Raw genomic sequence first — 23,305 nt, forward strand, 5'->3', positions numbered from 1 at the left:
TAGTAGTGGTTATATGAAAAGAACCTTCTTTTGAGACATGCATCAGTTTATGAACTTAATGCCATAACAAGGAAGGAGCTCTCAAACTGACAGCAAACAAGATTTTCTGTATTTTGAAAGGCGCTTTCAGGCTTTTTTAACCTGTCATATTCTATGCCTATTTTCCAATATACCAAAACTCCTGAATGGCAAATATAACAATCAACAATATCAAACTTTACCACCATTTTGTCATCAGTAACAATATATTAAAATTTTAAGAGCAATGGTTGAACAGTTCATAAGAAATTGCACGGAAATGACATAAAGTGTCATTTCAATCTACCAAGAATCATAACTCTGGACAGCAAAAGTTAAAATAATCAATATTGAACTGGACCTCCATTTTTTCATCAGTAAAAACATATAATTTGAAAACCATTGGTAGAAAGGTTCATAAGTTATTGCATGGAAACTGTTGGCAGCCGGCTATCCACATGCACTCTGTACTTCACCAATTTAATAAAATTTTTTCCTTCCTGTAGTTTTTAACATCAGGAAAAGGAAACAGACCACAACTGTCATAGAATTAGGATGATACATAACCATGTAAGTCAAATAGCATCACTGAGGGGCAAGTTCTCATAAACTGAATACAATTGAGATGCATGGATACTGGTGGAGGAGTAACTGTATATTAATTACCAATGGTGTATCATAAGTATTTATCCGGAAATGCACATCATTTTCATACATACCATGTCACCTTATTTTCATACTAATTAGAAACTTAAGTTTGACTGATACCGCATAACAAGTTAAACATATTTCTCGCCTTCGCAATATTCATCACAGTCAAGACAACAAGAACCACTGCAATCTTTTTTTCTGTATAGTTTATTAATACTTTTACATATTCATGTAACTTTAAAGTAATAATATGATTATTTTCAATAACAATGATGTATTTTTGTAGTATACAATCATGATTTAAAAAACAATGACAACATATGTTCAAAGTAATGCCGCTATGTACCCCTTTTAGACATTGCTATATTACCTTCACTTTGATAAGTACAAATAACTAGGATGAGCACAGTGAATCGTGTCTAGATTGAGTCTAATGAATGAAAGCTATGACTGGGGTTAACTGGTGTTCATTGTAAAAAATGACTTTATTAAAATATATACATCCTCTGATAGTAGATTTTCTTGTTTTGGAACGACAAGTTTTACTACGGTTATTTGTGCTGCGTAGTAGAATATACATTCTGTTGATGAAATCCAAACATTCTCAATTTTCAATCAAAGCACATATATTAAAACACATTTCATGGTCAGTGGAGAGTAAAATGAATTCAGATTAGTAAATAAAAACACATGTGATGTAACCTTCATTTACTCTGAAAAGCTCTCTGTAAACTGCCCATGTTTTACTGTAATGTTTACACAAGGTAGTCACCTATATCAATACTATTTGTTGATACACTGTTAATTCTTCATACAATACTTTCAGGTGTGAATATTAAAACAATCATGCATACATTTTTTCATTAAAAATTCATATTAAAAGTAAGATAAATTATGCATAATACATCACTGAAAAATTACTAATTGAGTGTAAATTGATGAGGTATTTAAGTGCTAATCTCTGACGACTATTAAAATTCAATAAAATTCTTTCATTTAAAATGGTCATAAAAGTTCTAGTAGGCCTACCACACTATTTAGTATGTAAATTTAATCTTTATAACTTTCCTGAAGTCAGAAAAGGTTGGGCTTTCGTTTCTTTAAGCTTATTAAATTCAGATAATTTATGAGGCCCCTCATGGGGGTGTCGAGTAGTCACATAATTAAAAAATTTTTGCCAATATAATCACATAATCATTAATTAATTTTTTAAACAAGATAATCAAAAATATAGTCCTAGATTATCAAATAATCAAATAATCATGAAATATTTGGTCTGGTAATCAAATAATCACTATAAAAACGGCCAAGTAATCACATAATCAAAAAACCCATGAGGAGGCTCATTTATCTACTAAAGACAAAAAATGTCTTGACATATATATTGAATTATCTTCCTTTGTCTATTGCTTTATTTATCTTCAGTTTTCTCATTGTTGAAGAATACTGAATTCCCTTTGTCTATTGGTTTACATTCCTTATGGTTATCTCCAGTTGTTAGATTTTTGAAGGATGATATTACTGAATTATCTCCCTTTTCCTATTGATTTACATTCCTTATGATTTATTTATCTCCAGTTGACAGATTATTGAAGGATATTACTGAATTATCTCCCTTTGTTTATTGCTTTACATTACTTATGGTTTATTTATCTCCAGTTGTCAGATTTGTGAATGATGACATTACTGATTATCTCCCTTTGTCTATTGGTTTACATTCCTAATGGTTTTTATCTCCAGTTATCAGATTTGTGAATGATGACATTACTGATTATCTCCCTTTGTCTATTGGTTAACATTTCTAATGGTTTTTATCTCGTCAGATTTGTGAATGATTATATTACTGATTATCTCTATTTGTCTATTGGTTAACATTCCTAATGGTTTTTATCTCCAGTTGTCAGATTTTTGAATGATATTACTGAATCATTTATTCTACTGGGTATCCAATATGATTTATATTTTCAGCTAAAGATTAAGAAATGAATGTAATTTTTGTCATTGTGGATTCAATTCAGTATAATAAGGCCACTTTTTGGCCCCTTCATAAGACATTTGTCTGGCTGACCTTTTATGGTCCCTTTCATAAGACATTTGTCTGGCTCAAATTTGTATTTATAATTTTGCATATTGGTACTAGGGCTTCAAACTTCTTACATTTATTACTAAACATAAAAAAACTGCCAAAATTGCCTCATTTTGAGATCATGTCATTAATAGTGAGATATAAGCAAGAGCTTAACCCAAAAAGATATTTTGCTACAAAATGTATTTTACAAAGATATCAATGAGTATAAAATATCTTTTTGGTAATGCTTCTTCCTCATATATATTTTGACAAAAATATAATGCATAAAATGGCCATTCTAGATCAAATAAGTAAACTTCGACATGTTTATGACATCATACTGACATCACAAGTGACATTTATGCACCTAGCTAAGTTTCAGATCAAAACAACTTGGTCATTTATCAATAAAATTAACACAATTTTCAAAGGCTTGAATTACTATTTTTATGCAATTACTATTTTTTTTTCAATTTCCAGGGCCAAATAATAACTCTTATCATACCTCCTCCTTTAATAGCACCTTCCCCCCCCCCCCCCCTTTTACACCACTGCCCGAATCTTAAGTAGGTTTGCTTTAAACTATAACAATTGTTTGGCATGATTAATCTAACTAAAATTTTCATTTTACATCCTCTCACCAACAATAAGAAATTCACAGATAAAAATAATAATCAAAACAAACAACTTCATTAAATAATGAGGAGATGTGGTATGATTGCCAATGAGACAACTATCCATTAAAGACCAGAGCAATAACAGGAGACTGTACATCCTTCAACAATGAGCAAAACTAATACTATATAGTAAATTAATTCCTACAAGAATGTATATATGCAAGGAGGCACTTTAGGTTATCTGCTACTCACATTTTGTATGAAAAAGTTCTCAGAAATTATTTTATTTCCAAAATTAATGTATGTGTTAATTGTAAGCTCAACAAACATCATTAATACACAGAAACAATTAGCAAACTTATACTTCTCATACAATATTCCAAAACATAAAGATTACTGCAGTTAAAAAAACTAAACTAAAATACTTCACAAAAACTAAAATCAACAAGCTATAAGATGATCATGAATATCAGTCATTGCTATAAAGTTTTACATTTCAATATGCAATAATTGTATGAAGATTGATTGATTATACATGTACAACAAATGGTAATAATACACAATAAAGTGCTAACAAAGCAGAAGATGACAGAGAGATTTAGGAAAGACAGAACATTTACATTATATGATGACCAGAATACATTATTTTGATTTCAATTGAAAAGAATCCATAACAAAGCTGACGGCAGACAACGGGTCTTGTATTTCTTTCATCTTATCTTTCCTGAGAACCCAGTCTGGTTTAATCTTGTGTTGTTTTTTATGATGTATAGGTAGTGAACAATTAAAACTTTTAGCTGCCAATAGTCTAGCTTGTCGTAATTGTCTACTCTCATCTATCTTGTGTTTTCGTGCTGTCAGTAAGTGAATGCTCCTGATTTTCTCAGATAGTTTCTTGTCTTGGTGAATCTCCTAAAAATAGGAATCGACAAAATTTAACGGAGTAGAAAACTACAATATACATAGGGTATTTTCTATTCTTATATTAATCACACCCTATAACAAGCTATCATTTTAGCAGATACAATATGATCTGTTGTCCGAATTGCCATTCAAAGCAATTGATTTTGCAATTATGTACAGCAAATTTTTGTCTGCCTTTCTGATTGCCATTACAATACAATGCATGATTTTCAATGAACAGCAGATTTTGATGTGTTATCTTTTGGTTTTTTTGTATATCTTAGTTACTGGTTCAATGCAGCAGCTTGATCCACTAGAAATACTGAATAAATATGATATGGCTTATGAATTGGTCAATACATCAATTTTAGAAGATTCAATGGCACATTGGTCAAAGTCAACTAAATGTTACTGAACAATGTTGCACTATACAATTAGAATGGCATTGCCCAATATTACTCACTTCTGAGGGTATTGCCCAGACCGGAAAAAAAGTTGGTCAAGGGTAATTAATACTTTGCCAACCCTATAAGTCATAACACCTAACACAAAATTTCAAAATAAATCAAGTAGGTAGGACATAATACTATATTTGTTATTCTTATTTTCTGACCAGCACAATACAAGTTATAGTTTATCCTGTAATACAAATTCATTTTTATTTAAATATAAAATATTTCATACCTACCTGCTTTTAATTAAAATGTATCCTAACAGATAGCTTAGTCCAATCAAAAAATGACACACATACCATTATAGTACATTAAGTTATTATAACTTATAAAAACATGAGACAAGCTGCAAAAAAATGTTTCATGAATTAAGTTTTTGCTCAAACTAAAAATATCAGTAAATTTTCTAATATGACCCTTTTGGTAGGAAAAAAGGCATGATTGATGCATAATGGCCAAGGGCAAAAAGTTTCCTCCAGTCAGAATGGCCTTATTTCCTATTTTCTGTTAGATTTTCTTACATGTCAATCTTCTGAACTAATTTAGAAATAAACTTTACCCTTCTACATTTGTCCAACATTCCCAGAATGCCAAGCAACATACAGGTAGAATTAAAGATGGCTCCTTTCTCCCTGTAGATCTGCATCAGTTCTATCAATGTATCTACAGAGCCATCCACATTGTAAACTTCATACACTGTCTTCTCATACTGTCAAGTATAAATTGGTTAATTGTTATACACTGTCATCTCATACTGTCAAGTATAAATTGGTTAATTGTTATATGAAGAAAGAAGACATTGTGGTTCATCAGCAACCCCTTCTATTTAAACTTCCTCAGAGAAGAAGAAAGTTACTATGGAATATCTCAAACTCCAACAAGTTATTAAAAGAGACATCATGATCAATAATTTAAAAAAAAACACAGTAAGGTACATATATTTTCTAGAAATAAAAGATAAAATTAACAGTCCAGTTTTTAATACTATTACTAAATAGTTTGCAAATGATTTATCAAAATTTCTACTGAAATAAGCAAATTCTAATAAAGATTTTCATTTTAATGAGGAAATTCATATGATATTATCTTATAGGTATAACTTGTTTTTACACAAGAGTGCACACGCTGAAATGTCTCGCCTTCTTTACTAATCATTGATATTATGTTGATAGTCCTAAATATAAAGCTTTATTACAACTGTCACATAAACTTAACATTAACCAAGTAAACTAAACATTGACCAATGAACCATGAAAATGAGGTCAAGGTCAGATGAACCATGCTAGGCAGGCATGTACAGCTAACAATTCTTCCATACAACAAATATAGTTGACCTATTGCTTATAGTTTAAGAAAAACAGACCAAAACACAAAAACTTAACACTGAGCAATGAACCTTGAAAATGAGGTCAAGGTAAAAAAAACCTGCGTGACTGACAAATAGATCATAAAATATTTCCATACACCAAATATAGTTGAACTATTGCATATAGTATTAGAAAAAAAGAACAAAACTCAAAAACTTAACTTTGACCACTGAACCATGAAAATGAGGTCAAGGTCAGATGACATCTGCCAGCTAGACATGTACACCTTACAATCATTCAATACACCAATTATAGTAGACCTATTGCATACAGTATAAGAAAAACAGACCAAGACACAAAAACTTAACTATAACCACTGGACCATGAAAATGAGGTCAAGGTCAGATGACACCTGCCAGTTGGACATGTACACCTTACAGTCCTTCCATACACCGAATATACTAGACCTATTGCTTATAGTATCTGAGATATGGACTTGACCACCAAAACTTAACCTTGTTCACTGCTCCATGAAATGAGGTCGAGGTCAAGTGAAAACTATCTGACGGGCATGAGGACCTTGCAAGGTACACACATACCAAATATAGTTATCCTATTACTTATAATAAGAGAGAATTTAACATTACAAAAAATCTTAACTTTTTTTTGAAGTAGTCACTGAACCATGAAAATGAGGTCAAGGACATTGGACATGTGACTGACGGAAACTTCGTAACATGAGGCATCCATATCCAAAGTATGAAGCATCCACACCTTCCACCTTCTAAAATATAAAGCTTTTAAGAAGTTAGCTAACGCCGCCGCCGGATCACTATCCGTATGTCGAGGTTTCTACGACAAAAGTCGCAGGCTCGACAAAAAAGAGATAATATTTTGATTGATTAAATATTTTAATCAATAAAGATTCTTCCCATAATTAAGTTTTAATATACAATGTAGAATGCACAGTAAATTTTTCAATATAATGTTATGTAGCCAGAAAAAAGTGACCCAATTTTTCTTTTTATTCCTTGAAAGCATTTTATAAGATGTATTTGTTACCGTGGCAAAAAATATCCATTTACCTTCATTCAAAAGAATTACTTGGTAAACTCAAATAACGGCAGTAAAATCTATGTTTTATGTAGACCAAATCAGATGAAAATAGTTTACCTTGGCTAAGTTCAGTAGTATGCTGACAGAGTATTTGATAAGTTCCATATGAGGTTGACTTCTATTACATCCTCTCATGAGTCGATAGATCACATGTACAGCATTGACAGACACAAACTTCTCACAACATGCTGCTGATAAACGTGTGGCCACATCTGAAGAATACAAATCGAAATAAAAAATTTGATCAAGTGAATATTCCTTGTCTTCCAATTAATTTTAATGCCTTCATCCATACATAATAAGATAAACTGTCAAATTAGGATGAAACCAATTGCAGCCATTGGCCTTGATTTAATAGATCTATTGTAAGAGTAATATTATCTTCTATTAAAAACAAGAGTGCACACGCTGAAATGTCTCGCCTGTTTCACTTATTAAATTCATGTTGAAACTCTCTCATATGAAGGTTTTACTACAAGTATCACATAAACTTAACATTTTTAAAACAAGTATCACATAAACTTAACATTATCAATGTTCTATGAAAATGAGGTAAAGGTCAGATGAACCATGCCAGACAGACATGTACACCTTACAATCATTCCATACAACAAATCTAGTGGTCCTATTGCTAATAGTAATTGAGAAACAGATTAAACCACAAAATCTTAACATTGTCCAATGAACCATGAAATTGAGGTCAAGGTCAGATGAAACCTGGCAGATGGACATGTAAATCTGACAATCGTTCCATACACCAAATATAGTGGCTCTATTGTTTATAGTATCTGAGAAATAGACACAATCCACAAAAACTAAACATTGTCCAATGAACCATGAAATTGAGGTCAAGGTCTGATGAAACCTGTCAGTTCCACATGTACACCTAATAATCATTCCTTACACCAAATATAGTTGACCTATTGCTTATAGTATCTGAGATACGGACTTGACCACATAGCTTTAATCTTGATCGCTGATCCATGGAATAAGATCAAGTTCAAGGACACTAGACATATGACAGACGGAAACTTCATAACATAAGGTATCTGCACACATGGTATGAAGCATCCAGGTCTTCTACCTTCTGAAATATAAAGCTTTAAACAAATAGTTTACGCCATTGCCCTCACCAGATTGTAATACCTGTCTCGCATACTGCGACTTTTGTAACGGACGAGACAAAAACCAACTACTATGAACATACTGCTTCCATTAACTTCTCCTTAACTGCTAGTGAAATGATAAAAATGTTAGATATTCTTACCTAAATGTATAAGAACTTCTAGGATATGAGATAACTGTTTGTATCTTAGTAGGTAATCTAAAGCTGATGCCATTCTGTTTCCAAGTTTGTTTTCTTCAGTGGCAGATCTATTGGCTTTTTCAACTCTCTTCCGAATCTTTTCTATCTTTTGTCCAATACTTTTCCTTCTTACTTGTTCACCTCTCCAAATTGCCTATTAAAAGATTAAAACAAAATTTTGATAAAATATTCCAAATAACAAAATGTACATCTTTCAAATATGACAGGTGAAAGTAAAATACTTGTCTCAGTTTCTGTACATCATTGCCAACTCTTCATAGCCTGCTGGCAGGTGCGTTTGACTCCAATCTTATTTAACTAGGATTGTTAGTTTTCCTACCACAGGTCAGTGGTTTTCTCCAACTTCTTCAAACAATAAACTGTTATCACAGAGATATGTCTCGCCTTTTTGTATTTTTGATAATGCAAATGTTGAAATTAAAATAGCAATACTTTAACATGTAAGTAATGCAAATATTCAAAGTCAATGAACAAGACTGAAGGTACATGGGTAAACAATCTCCATGGAATGAGATGTGCCAATGCTAATACAACTGCATACCAAATACCATTGACTTATTATAAGTCGTTCCCTTTAAACAAACCTAAACACAAACATTAACTTGTAAACTATGTAAAAGTTTCAAAGTCAATGAACCATGATCAGGGGTGGGGCTATATAATCTCCATGGAAACGATACTTGCCAATGCCAATAAATTTGCATACCAAATATCATTGAATTAACATTAGCAGTTCATCTTAAACTGATCTAATCACAAACTAATACATGTAAACTAAGCAAAAATTTCAAAGTAAATAGACCATGACTGAGGGGGCGGGGCCAAATATCCTCCATGGAAATGAGATGTGCTAATGCTTATACAACTGAACACCAATTAACATTGGCCTACCACTAATGGTTCCCCTTGAACTGACCTTATCACAAACTAATACAACTGCTACCGTGATAGCCACCATGTTACAAACATGTCTTATCCTGTCAGTCATAAACATGGTATACATTTTTTCACACTAACATGTTCTTGTCCTTAATATAGATAATTGAAAACAAGTTCAAACCTATGATTGCGTTGGATAATAACCGCAATTTTTATACGTGTGCATGCAAAACAAATTTCTTGGTAAAAAGGTCTAAATACAGCACAAACAAGATAATTTAAAACACCTATACAAGCGTTGCAAATAAATGTCTGTTAAATCCATTACAATTTGAAAGGTAATAGAATAAAGACGAGTTTAATTTTGGTCCAATCAATACTTCAATCCATAATATTTATTATTGCAATTTTTGAAGAATGGACAAAAATATGGATGCAGATATATGTATCAGATATTAGAATGTGAGTTCTTATTATTGCGATACTCACTCATTCTCATTATACCCAATAATTTCTGAATTTACAGTACCTGCTATAAAGGATAAAAAATTATAACGCACATATACATGGTTTCAGAGTTTCTTGAAATTTGCAGATTCAGAATCTGATGAGTATAGATAATTTCCTAGTTCATACCCCAAAAAGAAAATAAAGTCACATCATTCTTTAAATTTCCATTGTAATTTGTTGGACAACAGAGGTTATTTAATTTTATAGCTACAGCATGTTTTACAAACTACTGTGATATCATTTAATATTCTTGTTTATAAAATCACCTGTATCTTCACGATGGCTTTTATTTTATGTTTCTGTTTCCTGATTTGAAGCCATTTCCTGACAGCTGTCTGTATCTTTACTGCAGCCTCCTGTCTTGTCTTCAAAAGAAGCCTGGCTTTCCTCTGTAGGAGAACTATAGACCTCTGGAGCTTCAAATACCTCAGTCTGCAAAGTCTCCCCTTTATCCATCTCTGAAATACATATCATATTAGTTATTATGCTTAAGAAAGTGCTGATCTACTACTAATGAAACAAATGTACAAATATATTTTTTTCTGAGAGACTTTAGTGTTAACAGAATATTTTTCCCTATAATCCCCACAAATCATTTAGATATTTTTCTCGTACCTCATTATTTTCAAGGAAACTAGTCAGACTAGATTACTAATTCTTAAATTCCTCATTTAATAAATCAAGAGAAACACAATTTATGATATGTGAGTTTTTCTACAGACTGAGAAAAAAACCAAATAAACAGTTGGTACATTTTATAGATGACCCGTCTATTTCCATGTGTTCCACAGAAGAACAAGTGATCTATACACTACATAATGTTAATATTAAACAGAAACTATAACACATTTTGATCAGGCTTTCCAAATTATACTTTTATTTCCTTGTTCTAGTTAAAGGTCATCCTGTGAAGTTTTTTTATTAATGGTTTTTACTATTACGACATATGCTCTAGATAGGCTACAGGGTGGGTTTGTTCACTTGTAAAACCAGTTTAACCCCACCACATTTTGTTCCTGTACTAAGTCAGACTATCTGTACAATGTGTTGTTTTGTTGTTTGTTTGTAGATAGATATAAGAAGATGTGGTATGAGTGCCAATGAGACAACTCTCCATCCAAGTCACAATTTGTAAAAGTAAACCATTATAGGTCAAAGTACAGCCTTAAACACGGAGCCTTGGCTCAAACCAAACAGCAAGCTATAAAGGGCCCCAAAATGACCAGTTTAGGGTGTTAGTGGTTGTGTTGTCTGTTGTACTGACAATAATTATGGTAGTTCCTGTTATGCTTTTTATACATTATTTGCCGATTTCCTATTTTTAGAAGGATAACCCTGGACTATAGAAGCTAAAATGCTGAAAATTAGATGTATCTTATGAGTAATAGTCACTTGTAAGTGACATCAAGGTTTTATTCAAAATCACTGAGTTTATTTTCATTTAACATATTTTTCTATCTATGAATCTATTCTTTATGACTTTTGAGATTTTATATAATTGTGCATGTAGACCAAATGTTTGATTGACTTGTTTATAAGCTTTGTTTAGATGTTTACTCAAGCGATGTAATTAAGATTGACATTTGAAGACAAAAAAGAGTATCAGTCGATACGAAATAACAAGATTTGATTGGATAATTCATACTTGACATGATCTTGAAAAGTAAACATGACACCTTTTGTGTGCACAACTTTCAATATTCAACAATGATATTGGTTGGATTTAACTTAATGCTGGAAGATGAAGAACAATCATAATTTAAAAAAAAAATTGTTCAGCCTACATACAATTGTATAAGAGCTCTAACTATATATCTTTCTCATGGTGACTTCAGAACAATTTAACATCTATTTCTATCTATTATAGTATGATTCAGATAACAAACTTTTTAAGGAGTAAAAGAATCAATGATTATAAATATGCTATCAGAAAATGTACACCCTTGTTTCACAGTCTTTGCAATTGATTCTGTAGACTTTACCTGTATGATGATAATCTTGCTGAGTTTTTCTTTAGCTTGCTGTATCAGTTTGGACTTTCTGTAAAATCTTTGTATTGTAATAGCAGCTAAGTTCACCCATATCATTTTGGTAAATTTCTTTACATATGCTTGTCTAGCTCTTTTCTGTAACTGTAAGAGAAAGTTTATATAATTTTAACTCTACTGTCAATGTTTAAATATGCAGATAAAATCACACAAGATTTAAAATCAATATTGTCTATTCAGTTTATGATAAATCTATACAATGTTGTATCATATCCATGAAATATGCCACCATTCAAATGTCCAAAAAAAAGAAATCTTGCCAGGATTTTTTAATATCTAATTTTCGTTGATTTAATTTGTGAAATTTTTGCGGGAATTCAGAGTTGGGCCTTTATTTTTGCAGGAATTCATGATTTACACTCAGAACTTGGGAATTAATGATTAACTTTTTTCAGGAATTCGGGATGACACACCCTTCTACTGCTCTAGTTTAATTTTACTTCAAAAGATCTAACTATTATATTATCACTATAACTACAGATTAAAACTGGCTAAAATCTATCCATACTATTAACTAACCTTCATGTTTTGTCTTTCTTTGAACTTCCTATAAGCTTTCTGTATACAAGTGACAGCCCTAATTTCTTTCCTTAATTTTCCTGTTTCCTTTTGAACTAAATATCTTCTAACACAGCTCTGAACAACAATAACATTTGTAATGTGAGTTTTATACTTTAGTCTCTGAAGTTTCATTCTAGCCACAGCCTGTATCTTTATAACAGCTTTAAGCCTGTGAACAGTTTTCCTGTCCTGGTAGCCTCTATACCAGGCTTGTATCAGTATGGCACTTTTTCTTCTTTCCTCTAAATAATTTTTTACCCGGTTTGCAAAGGATCTCCTCTTCACACATTTCTGTATTTTGACTACAGCTTCCACTTTCTTCTGAAAATTTCTCCTCTCCAACATACCTCTGAACTGGGACTGAATTGTTATCACAGCTCTTTTTATTCTTTGGTAATTCTTGGCACATATATATCGTTTGTATTGGGACTGAATTGTGATACAGGCTATCATTCTCTTGAGCAACATTCTTGCTTGATTTCCCCTGACAAATGCTTGCAATTTGACAACTGTCTCTTTTGTTTTGATATACTCCATTCTAATGTGTTTGCCAGTCAAGCAGGCTCTTACATGTCTTTGAATTGTAATAGCAGACAATTTCAGATCCATGTACTTCAGTCTTTGTTGTCTGCTACGCACAAGAGCTTGTAATTTAATAGTTAAACAACACAATCTTTTGTATTCCTTTTTAGCCAAATACGCTTTCCAACTAGACTGAATTGTGATAGCTGCACCCTTCTTAGTTAAATAAACTGTTTGAATTTTATGCATTTCCATCACAGCACGCCATCTAGTCTGAATTATATACACTGCTTTCTTCACTAACTGGAAGTTTTTGTGAGCTAAATATCCTCTAAAACATTTCTGAACTGTCACAATGTGAGATAATTGTGTTTTGTAAGTCCTCTGTGCTCGCCATCTTCTCACATGTGACTGTAATAAAACTGCAGCTGACCTAACCTTCAAGAAAGCCAATCGTTGCTTATAGCCATACAAGGCAGCTCTAAATCTTTTCTGACAAATTGAAGCTGCAGACTTCAATTTAATGAAACTTTTTCGTTGCAGATAACTTTTCATGACACTCTGAATTCTAATTACATGTTTAATGTCCTTAGCATACCTTTTCCTAGCCTGATAACCCCTACAGTACTTCTGTATAATAACAGAAGCTACCTGCATGGCTAAATACTGATTCATCATTAGTTTTGTAGTTCTGTAGTTCTTGTAATGTCTCTGAATTATCACTGCTGCATCCTTTAATTTTCTGTACTGATGTCTTAATTTATATCCTCTGTAAACTCTTTGAATCACAGTAGCTCCTCTGTGTCTTTGCTTTTCTTTACGCCTTTGTAAACAAGCACAGTACCAGTCCTCAATAATCAATGCTGCTCCTTTTTGTATTAAAAACTGTCGTCTAATCTGTTTAGATAGAATGTTAGCTCTATACATCTTTTGACATGCAACAGTTGCTTTCTTCAATTTTGTGAATTTTTTATGTTCAATATGTCTCCTAAAAGCAGACTGAACCACTACTGCTGCTTCAAACTGTCTCCTCACAATTCTTCTGACCTTCCATCCTCTAATAAAAGCTTGTAATGTAATTATAGCTCCTTTTGTAAGTAGAAATGATTTTCTCATTCTCGCTCCTATGATACGATTCCTGTATATTTTCTGACAAGAGAGGACAACCTCTTTCAAGCATGTAAATTGTCCATATTGAACATATCCTCTATACATCGACTGAATTTTTGTAGCAGCTTCATTTTTCATTTTCATTTCATGTCTGACCTTCAAACCTCTGTATCTTGCTTGAATTGTAATGATTGCATTCTTCAACTTAATAAATTCTTTTCTTGTATATGAACCTAGCACATGTGCCCTGTACACTTTCTGGCAAATGACTGCTGCATTTTTCAATCTTCTGTAGTTATTGTGTTGTACATATCCTCTGAAGGCACTCTGAATTTTTTTTGCATACTGGTGTTGCTGTTCTATCCCTTTTCTAACCTTCCATCCTTTATATGCTGCCTGTAGTGTCATTACAGCTCCCTTCTTTATAAGAAATTCTGTCCTGGTGTATGACCCTAACACATGAGCTCTATATATTCTTTGAACAGTAATTGTGACCTGTTTCAAGTGACTGAATTTGTTATGGAGAACATATCTCCTGTATGCTGATTGGATCACTGTTGCAGCTTTGTGTTGTCTGAACAACACTCTTCTGACCTTCCAACCTCTAATAATTGACTGGATTGTTACTATGGCAGATCTGGTGCACAAATATTGCCTCCTACAAAATCTTCCCTTCATTTTATTAAGATATAATTGCTGACACTTTATTACATTCTGTTTCAACTTCAAATATTGTGTTCTACCTCTGTACGATCTGTAGCAGGTCTGAATTTTCAATGCTGCTTGATATCTTACTTGTTCCTCTTTTCTGATTTTGTACAATCTGTAATATCTTTGTATAATTAGAGCTGATATCTTGATCGTGAGGTATTTGTGTCGCTCTTTCATTCCAGTTATTTTGGCCCTGTATAAAGCTTGACATGTTTTAGTAGCTTTCCTCATATATAGATAACTCTGTTTCTGTTTGAAACTTCTGTATATAGATTGTATCTTTGTAGCTGAAATATTTAATTTCTTCAACATCTTTCTCACCATGAATCCTCTAAAGAAGGCTTGGATAGTAATGGCTCCATTCTTCAAAATAATAAATTCTTTTCTTGCATATAAACCTAGCACATGTGCCCTGTACACTTTCTGGCAAAGGACTGCTGTTGTTTTCAATCTTTGATAGTTCTTATGCTGTATATATCCTCTGAAGGCACTCTGAATTTTTTTAGCATATTGATGTTGCTGTTCTATCCCTTTTCTAACCTTCCATCCTTTATATGCTGCCTGTAGTGTCATTACAGCTCCCTTCTTTATAAGAAATTCTGTCCTGGTGTGTGACCCTAATACATGAGCTCTGTATATTCTTTGAACAGTAAGTGTGGCCTGTTTCAAGTGACTGAATTGGTAATGGATAACATATCTCCTGTATGCTGACTGGATCACTGTTGCAGCTTTGTGTTCTTTGAACAACACTCTCCTGGTCATGAATCCTCTAAAGTAGCCTTGAATTGTAATTGCTGCTCCTTTCTTCACTAAATACATTGTACGAACATTTTGACATTCTTTGAATGCACGGTAATGTTTCTGCAATAACAAGGTAGAATATTTTAACTGAACAAATCTTCTTCTCTGCTGGTACCCTCTTATGTTTGATTGAAGTTTTACAATGCTGAGCTTGGATCTCCTGTACTTCTGTTTTTCTAAAAAGCCTCTAAATATGGTCTGTATAACAGTGGCAGCCTTTGTGAGTCGGATTATCTCTTCTCTTTCCTTTCTTTCCTGCAACTTAGTTCTCCACCTTCTCTGACAAACTATGACTAATTCTTTCAAGCAAAGGTAGTAATCCCTTGCTATTTGGCCTCTAAACTTAGCCTGTATGACAATGGCTGCCTTGTTCATTTCCACAAATGTCTGTCTAACTTGTCTGCCTCTCCAGTATGACTGAATTACAACACAAGCTTTTTTAATATTGTTATATTTTCTCTTCTCTATTTTCATAACTGACCATGCATGGTAATACTTCACAATAATTGCTACAGCTTTCTTCTTTTTGTCAAAACTAGTCACAGCTAAGAAGGTCCTCACAGAGGATTGGATTTTGATGACTGATGTTTTTATATTTTGATATTCCTTCATGCATCTCCATCTCCTGATACAAGCTTGTAGATAAACAACAGATTGTTTCTGCTGTTTAAATTCCTTTTGACATTTAAGTAATAATAAATGTCTTCTGTACCATTCCTGGATTTTCAATACTGCTTGCTTCTGTTTCTTGTATTGATTGAAGGCTAAACATCTCCTTGCTGATGCCTGCAGTCTGATAACATGTCTTCTTGTTTTCACATAAAGCTTTTTCTGGACAAAGCTTCTAAAAGTTGCCTGTATCTTTATGGCAGCTTCAATCTGTTTTGCTTTTTTCAATTCAATCAATGATTTCCACCATCTTTGGATTTTGAGACAACTTTGGAGTTGTTTTTGATAAATCTCTCTGTCTTTTCTCATTAGTAAATGCGCTGAGAAGTATCTCTGTATTGTAACAGCTGACTTTTTCAACTGTGTAAATTTTCTTATTTGACAAACCATCCTGTAATAGGTTTGTATTTTAACTACAGAAAAAAAAGATTTCTTAAATACTTTTTTGGAAGTGTACATTCTCCAAGTTGTTTGGATCTTCAATGCAGCCTTCTCTCTTTTGATGATTTTCCTAGCAGTTAACATCCTGATGGTAGATTGAATGGTGATTGCAGCCATCTTTTTCTCAACATATTCTGACCTACATTTCTGTTTCAGTTTGTAAGCTCTATATTTTGATTGGATGGTTCTGATTGATTTGATGATGTTATGGTATCTCTGTTGCTGTAAATAAGATCTAACAGTAGACTGGATAGTTATTGCAGCTTTGACTTTAAGCTTGAACTGTGATCTATCTCGTCGTGCTAACATGTATCTCTAAAATAGAAACAAATATGTAAATAGTAAGACTTATTTGACATGAAAATCACAAAAGTATAAACCAAATGATCCATCACATATAAAATTTTCTTCTCTAACTCTTGTAACATATCTATCAAAGCTTTTTTTTTCAGTTTGAAATTATAGTTTGTATTTGTGTTATTTTTTTCATCATTCTTTAACTTGCCATTGTATTACTTTGAGAGTTAGAACAGACAACAATAGCAATCAGACAAAGCATTACATCTGTCACAGGATATGCCAAAATCAAAAACTCCATATTATTTATATCTTCAATAAATTAGAAATCTATATAGATACAAAAAATAAAGAAGATGTTGGGTATATGTCATTGAGACATCAACCAAACAACACAAATAATCAATAGAATATTTAGAGATAATCATCAGATCTTCAACCATAGATAGGTATCTATATAATGTCAAGCTCTAAAACTTTATGTGTTTAAACAAAGAGTTTTGAATACAGGCTATCAAAAATCTGCCATCAACTCCAAATAACCAACAATATATATATATATATATATATATATATATACTACAGAAGACAATCACTGACCAGGTTCCTGACTTGGGACAGTCATAGTTTTCTCATTATATTCTGACCTACATTTCTATTTTAGTTTGTTACCTCTATACTTAAAGTGGTACTTTTCTTTCATATCTTAAATTTAATTTAAAGTGAAGTCTCCAAAAACCAAATTTCCAGTTCAGAAAAGTTTGTCTTTTTGTAAATAATTGTAAATATCATTCATGGAAAGATGATGCTGAAACATTTGGCTTTCTGCTCTTATGATCTGTACATGTCACAAACATTGTAGATCTTATATCAACTCTTAATTTTCTCTTAACACTATAAGGTGCATTCGTTTTTAATGTTAACCTGAATAACTGTTGCAGCTTTAATTTTCTTTTCATTGTCTCTCTTCCATTTGAGGTGATTCAATAGTTTCTTGGCCCTATATCCTCTCCATGCTGTTTGTATAATAACAGATGCTGTTTCCTGTCTTGCTTGTCTTCTCTTGTGAAGGAAACATCTCACTGCTCTCTGTACAACTGTTGCTGCTTTCTGTTTTATCTGTTAATAAAGTCAACATGACTACATGTTCATAAATGTATTATGGGTAGGAACATATTTATCGTAATAATCAAGATAAGGTCAAAATATTGTTTCCCTAACCAACTTAATGAAAATGTCTCTCACACCATAGCTGTAATATTTATCTTTACTGTAGATCATTTGCCACTTATGTAAATTCAAAATTATTTTTTTAGCTTGTCTTGAAATGTCTCAGATTCTCACTGGCTGAGACCTCAGAATTGCAAGAGATGACTTGGTGTAAATCATTACATATAAAATGTATCTCCTCAATCACTAATGACCAGTGTGCTAGATAAATTTTTCAAATTGTCAAACTTAAAATAGAGTTAATCCACATCAAGAATAAAAGGTTGCGATTGTCATTTTTCATACCAAAATGAAATTTAAAAATAGAGGTTGTAATTTATCATACAAGATGCTAACTCTCTGAAACTTTCTAACAATAATTGACTGATGCTTTTTCTGCTTAGTAAAGGAGGATTGAGGAGGAGAGAAATATATTTTTTACATGTGAACAGACCAAACACGCCCATATGCAATAGAAAAAAAATTAAAGAATGTGAACAAACCTCATAAGAAGAACCCTGCCCTTTGTATTCATCTGAGTATACAAAGAATTGACCTTGACCTTGCATACAGGCATTCCAACCTTGTTCACAACACACTCTCTAGTAGAGGGTCTCCAGCAGAGGGTGTGTTGTCAATAAGGTAGGAATGCCAAATACACAAGTTATTTCTACATGTATGTATAAAGACTTATAACAATAATATCTTATCTTACCACAAATTCTTTCTTGACTTTCTTTAAGTGATGTCTTCTCCATGCTAACTGAATAACTCTGGCAGCTCTAGACTCATGTCGTATATCTAGCAATCTGGCACACAAGTAGGTGACATATGTTACAACAACTTTCTCATCTGGAATTGTGTTAGACATGTCTGCTGATCTTAACATCAGAGGAATACCTCCTAATTCTGATACCTGAAATAAAGTTATATATGCTAATCACATTCAACTTACTGTTACAATAATTGAAGTAAATAATACTATAAACTGGTAATGACTAATAAAATCTTCAAATAAATAACTTTTCACTCACACTCAGAGATAATTTTGCTTATTGAAAATTAAAGGAGAATTGACAAAAGAAGCAATAACTATGTACAATGCAGAAATCATTATGGAGAAATCCTGTAAAAAATGACTAAAGTTTACTGTTCTGTGAAATAGAAATATAGTGGGTTCAGATAATTTGATCATGATGATGATGGATGTCCAACAGCAAATCAAATGCATATTGAGGATGAGAACATGTTAATGCAATATGAATATAAATCCTGCTTTGTACTAGACAAACACGCTGAGGCAGATTTTTAATTTGCTAGTTCACAAGGTAACACTCCACAGGAAGATATGTCACCCTACACGGACTCATTATTCTGACTCTGAACCTACCATTCTTTGCTCATACTCCTTAATGCCACAAGCTTAGCAAAGAAGCAGCAAATACCAAATTTTAAAATCTTTTGTTTGACCTGGCCATGGTTGGACCCAAAACTAATTGCACTAGAGGCGAACATGCTACAACATGACCACTGAAGCAGTCAGAAAACTTAAAAATAATCATTACGTTTTCACAGACATTGCAGAAGATTCCAAAAACAGAATTTTGGACTGACACATTTTAATTGTACATGAACTGCATGTCAATGAAAGCAAGTATCACTCACTAAGTACCCTCTAATACTTGATCAGGAATCTTTACATTAAACAATATTGGTACTGCCGCTGACATTCACCAGTCAGGGGACTTATTGAAATAAGTGATTTTTAAATCACTTATTTAAGTAGCAAATTCGAAGTTTTGTCACAAATTGTGATTTTGTAGTTTTACCAAAATTTTAAACACATAGGTTTAGATAATATCTTTTCATTAGTAAAATTGAAAAAAATGAACTTTTTGCTTCTTTCAAGCAGCAAGGTTATCATTAAGTTGCAAATTCTATTTTAGTTGAAAAATGCTATAAAAATGGCTTTACATAATGAACTGATACTTTCTTAACAGATTTTTCCCAGCAGTGGGAGTATTTTTCCTGTAAAATTCAAGGTTTCATCTTATAGATTATGTAATAAAATTCTACTGTTCGCGATCAAAATTTCACTGTTCGGGGGTATTGAAATTAGTGGGGGTTATTAAAATAATACTTAAAGAAGTGATTTTTTGGAAGGAAAGTGAGGTATGATACTTAAACAAGTGATTTTTATGTCATTATCCTAGATTTAGTACAAGGTCATCACCTGACATGACCCGGTCATCCTATCAACACAGATGTTGGTTCTGATAATTTTAGCAGCATAATTAGTCCCTGGATCATTAGTATTCTATATTTAAAGCTACAATAAAATTAAATCACTTAGTTTGGTGATTAATTTGTACTACTTAAATAGGTGATTATTAAAGAAAGACAACTCTTACTTCCAACCTTTATGGACATAATGTTACTTGAATCAGTGATTTAGAAAATCACTAATTTAAGTAAGTCCCCTGACTGTTCACTGAAGTTGAAAAAGTAATCTAAGTTTCACTTTGTGACATTTAAGGCAGAAAAAGAAAAGTCATACACTAAATATTAAACTGACTTACCTTTTCATACAAAGTTTTGAAATTTTCTTTTTCATTAGCTAACAACTGTTCAAACAATGCATCATCTTCTTTAACTGCAGATAAAATACATATACATGTCAATGGTGTTAATATGTCCTTTGATTGAGTTAAGCTATTTCAGTTGATATTTTATAGTGTGTCTTTCTATGTTGTGATGTTACACTATTGTTTCAGAAAAAGGGTGAAGGTTTGGTACCATTAAAACGTTTAAACCCGCTGCATTTGTTTGCACCTGTCCTAAGTCAGGAATCTGATGTTCAGTAGTTGTCGTTTGTTGATGTGGTTCATAAGTGTTTCTCGTTTCTCGTTTTTTATATAGATTAGACCGTTGGTTTTCCCGTTTGAATGGTTTTACACTAGTAATATTTGGGGCCCTTTATAGCTTACTGTTCGGTGTGAGCCAAGGCTCTGTGTTGAAGACCGTACTGTGACCTATAATGGTTTACTTTTATAAATTTTTGACTTGGATGGAGATTTGTCTCATTGGCACTCATACCACATCTTCTTATATCTATATACTATAATGCGGCGTAAAGCAAACAACAATCAATCAATCTATATACTATAATATGATCAATTTGTAACCAAAGGTAAAAAAGTATTTCGAAAAGCCAATGAAAGTCAAAGTGCTTGAAATCAAATGTCGTTTTTTTTTAATTCTGAAGGAATAGGAAAAGATGACATTTAAACAGGCATATGGAAGGCCCTTTTTTATGGCCATCACCCATACAATTGCATTTTACTTTGCAGACATAACCACACAATTTTAACGTCATGACCTGCCACACACAAACAAAAATAATTCAAGTGCTTTCCAATCCCCCATAAATTTTATTCTGGAATAGCCCTGACAGTTGATAGGATTTATCTTACACTAGGTATCCAACAAACTTTGGGGGACAGACATAAAATGTTATCCCCCATTTTCATACTCATCTACTGTATTTTAAAAGTAGACCAAAATTTAATATCTTTTTTATACCATCAATATGTGAACTGACCCAAAATTTTATAATAAACCCTTTCTATTGTGAAATTAAGAATTGACAACATTGATCTATCTTATCATAGACTATATTCATACAAAACATATTTTTTCCACCTACCTGTAAATGGTGGTTGATTAAAGCTATCAGACAGACTATTGTTCTGGTCATTTGTCTGGTCTGTCTCTTCAGTCAGAGTCATCATGGTTTGTAACTTGATTATCTCCCTTGGCAAGAGTGATGGATGATAGTGGTGTATCAGGTGACATAACACACGCCCATCTCCAAAGGATACAGTGAAGTTTTCAACCTGATTAATATTGGGAAGAATTAAGGCACACTTTGTATAATTTTAATGATGAATTAATAATTCTTTTTTTTAAAGCAAGCTTTGAAGAGGCAGAAAGGTTACTGAAAACAGTTTTTAAACTGATAGTATCATTGAAAGTAGAAAATGGTAATGCTTGCTTTCATTTTTAGATCTGACATGTTTACACAGGTTTTATTAGATAAATTAAAAAAAACTCAGAACAAGAAAAAACCAATCAACAGCTCATATAGCTATATCAGTGACCTGAAACATGAAGTTGTACCTGAATTCCATAGTATGCACTGACAACTCTGCACCACTTCAACAGCAACTGTACTAACTCATTCTGTGAGAATAGATCTGGGTCTATAGAATCTCTTTTCTTCAGACTGAGAAATTCTTCATATCTCTGTAGGGCAGCCAGCTGATTTCTTACCATCAGACTCCTTTCCAGAATCCTGATCTCTTCTTTAAGCTGCTCTTTGTTCAACAACAAGCTTACCTAAATTATAAATTATTTGCAAATTTGAAAAATGTCAAAATACTCTAATGCATGACAGTTGACACTGAAGCATGAAAATATGGTCACAGCTTTATGACATATTATTTCATCAGATAGACATTGCCCATACTTTTTCAAAGAACTGCATAAAAGCCTGAAAAAAAGTAAAGGCCATATTGCATATGGCAGACAGATATAAAGTTATTGTAACCAATCAAATAGCAAAATTTATATTGTTGATTTAACTATAAGAAGTAAAATCGAGCTTACAATTGGTTCAATTTATGATTAAAATTTACTGTTTTCTGCTAATTCTGTCATGTATAGAAAACATAAAACAGTAATTGTTTTCCCCAAATTGCACCAATTGTAAGCTTGATTGTACTTCTTACTTGACCGAGTACCAAAATGTCCTACATCAAAGTAGGTAACCTGTCGAAAAATTGTAAACTCCAGAGTCAAATGTTGGCAATATGAAAATAGTCTGTAGAGGCATACCAAAAATTACTTCTAACCCTTTTACTTCTACTTATATACCTATGTGGAGTTATTTTCTTTCAGAACGTCAGGTCTTTCATGTGAAGAATCAACCGGGACCATACCAAGTTTCAATGAAATTTGCTTCAAGGCAGAAATAATGACCTGTGTAAGGTAATTATTTTCCTTGATTAAAATGCAAACTATAATTTA

General features: G+C 32.4%; 1 protein-coding gene across 1 annotated transcript in view; it reads right to left on the bottom strand.

Annotated features, from left to right (window-relative positions):
• Positions 1 to 2,210: 2,210 nt before the first annotated feature.
• Positions 2,211 to 23,305, bottom strand: part of LOC127727683 (abnormal spindle-like microcephaly-associated protein homolog) — a 35,099-nt gene continuing 14,004 nt past the window's right edge. Inside the window, exons 12-23 of the mRNA XM_052234798.1 lie at positions 22,397 to 22,615; positions 21,924 to 22,113; positions 20,797 to 20,870; positions 18,933 to 19,133; positions 17,933 to 18,127; positions 12,416 to 17,026; positions 11,831 to 11,980; positions 10,115 to 10,306; positions 8,400 to 8,592; positions 7,190 to 7,344; positions 5,269 to 5,418; positions 2,211 to 4,266 (exon numbers count right to left, since the gene is read on the bottom strand). Coding sequence (XP_052090758.1) covers positions 3,997 to 4,266; positions 5,269 to 5,418; positions 7,190 to 7,344; positions 8,400 to 8,592; positions 10,115 to 10,306; positions 11,831 to 11,980; positions 12,416 to 17,026; positions 17,933 to 18,127; positions 18,933 to 19,133; positions 20,797 to 20,870; positions 21,924 to 22,113; positions 22,397 to 22,615 — 6,600 coding nt within the window. The 3' untranslated portion in view covers positions 2,211 to 3,996. The remainder of the gene's footprint in view (positions 4,267 to 5,268; positions 5,419 to 7,189; positions 7,345 to 8,399; positions 8,593 to 10,114; positions 10,307 to 11,830; positions 11,981 to 12,415; positions 17,027 to 17,932; positions 18,128 to 18,932; positions 19,134 to 20,796; positions 20,871 to 21,923; positions 22,114 to 22,396; positions 22,616 to 23,305) is intronic.

Source organism: Mytilus californianus, unplaced genomic scaffold (assembly GCF_021869535.1).
Source record: "Mytilus californianus isolate M0D057914Y unplaced genomic scaffold, xbMytCali1.0.p SCAF_2, whole genome shotgun sequence".
Classification (NCBI taxonomy): domain Eukaryota; kingdom Metazoa; phylum Mollusca; class Bivalvia; order Mytilida; family Mytilidae; genus Mytilus; species Mytilus californianus.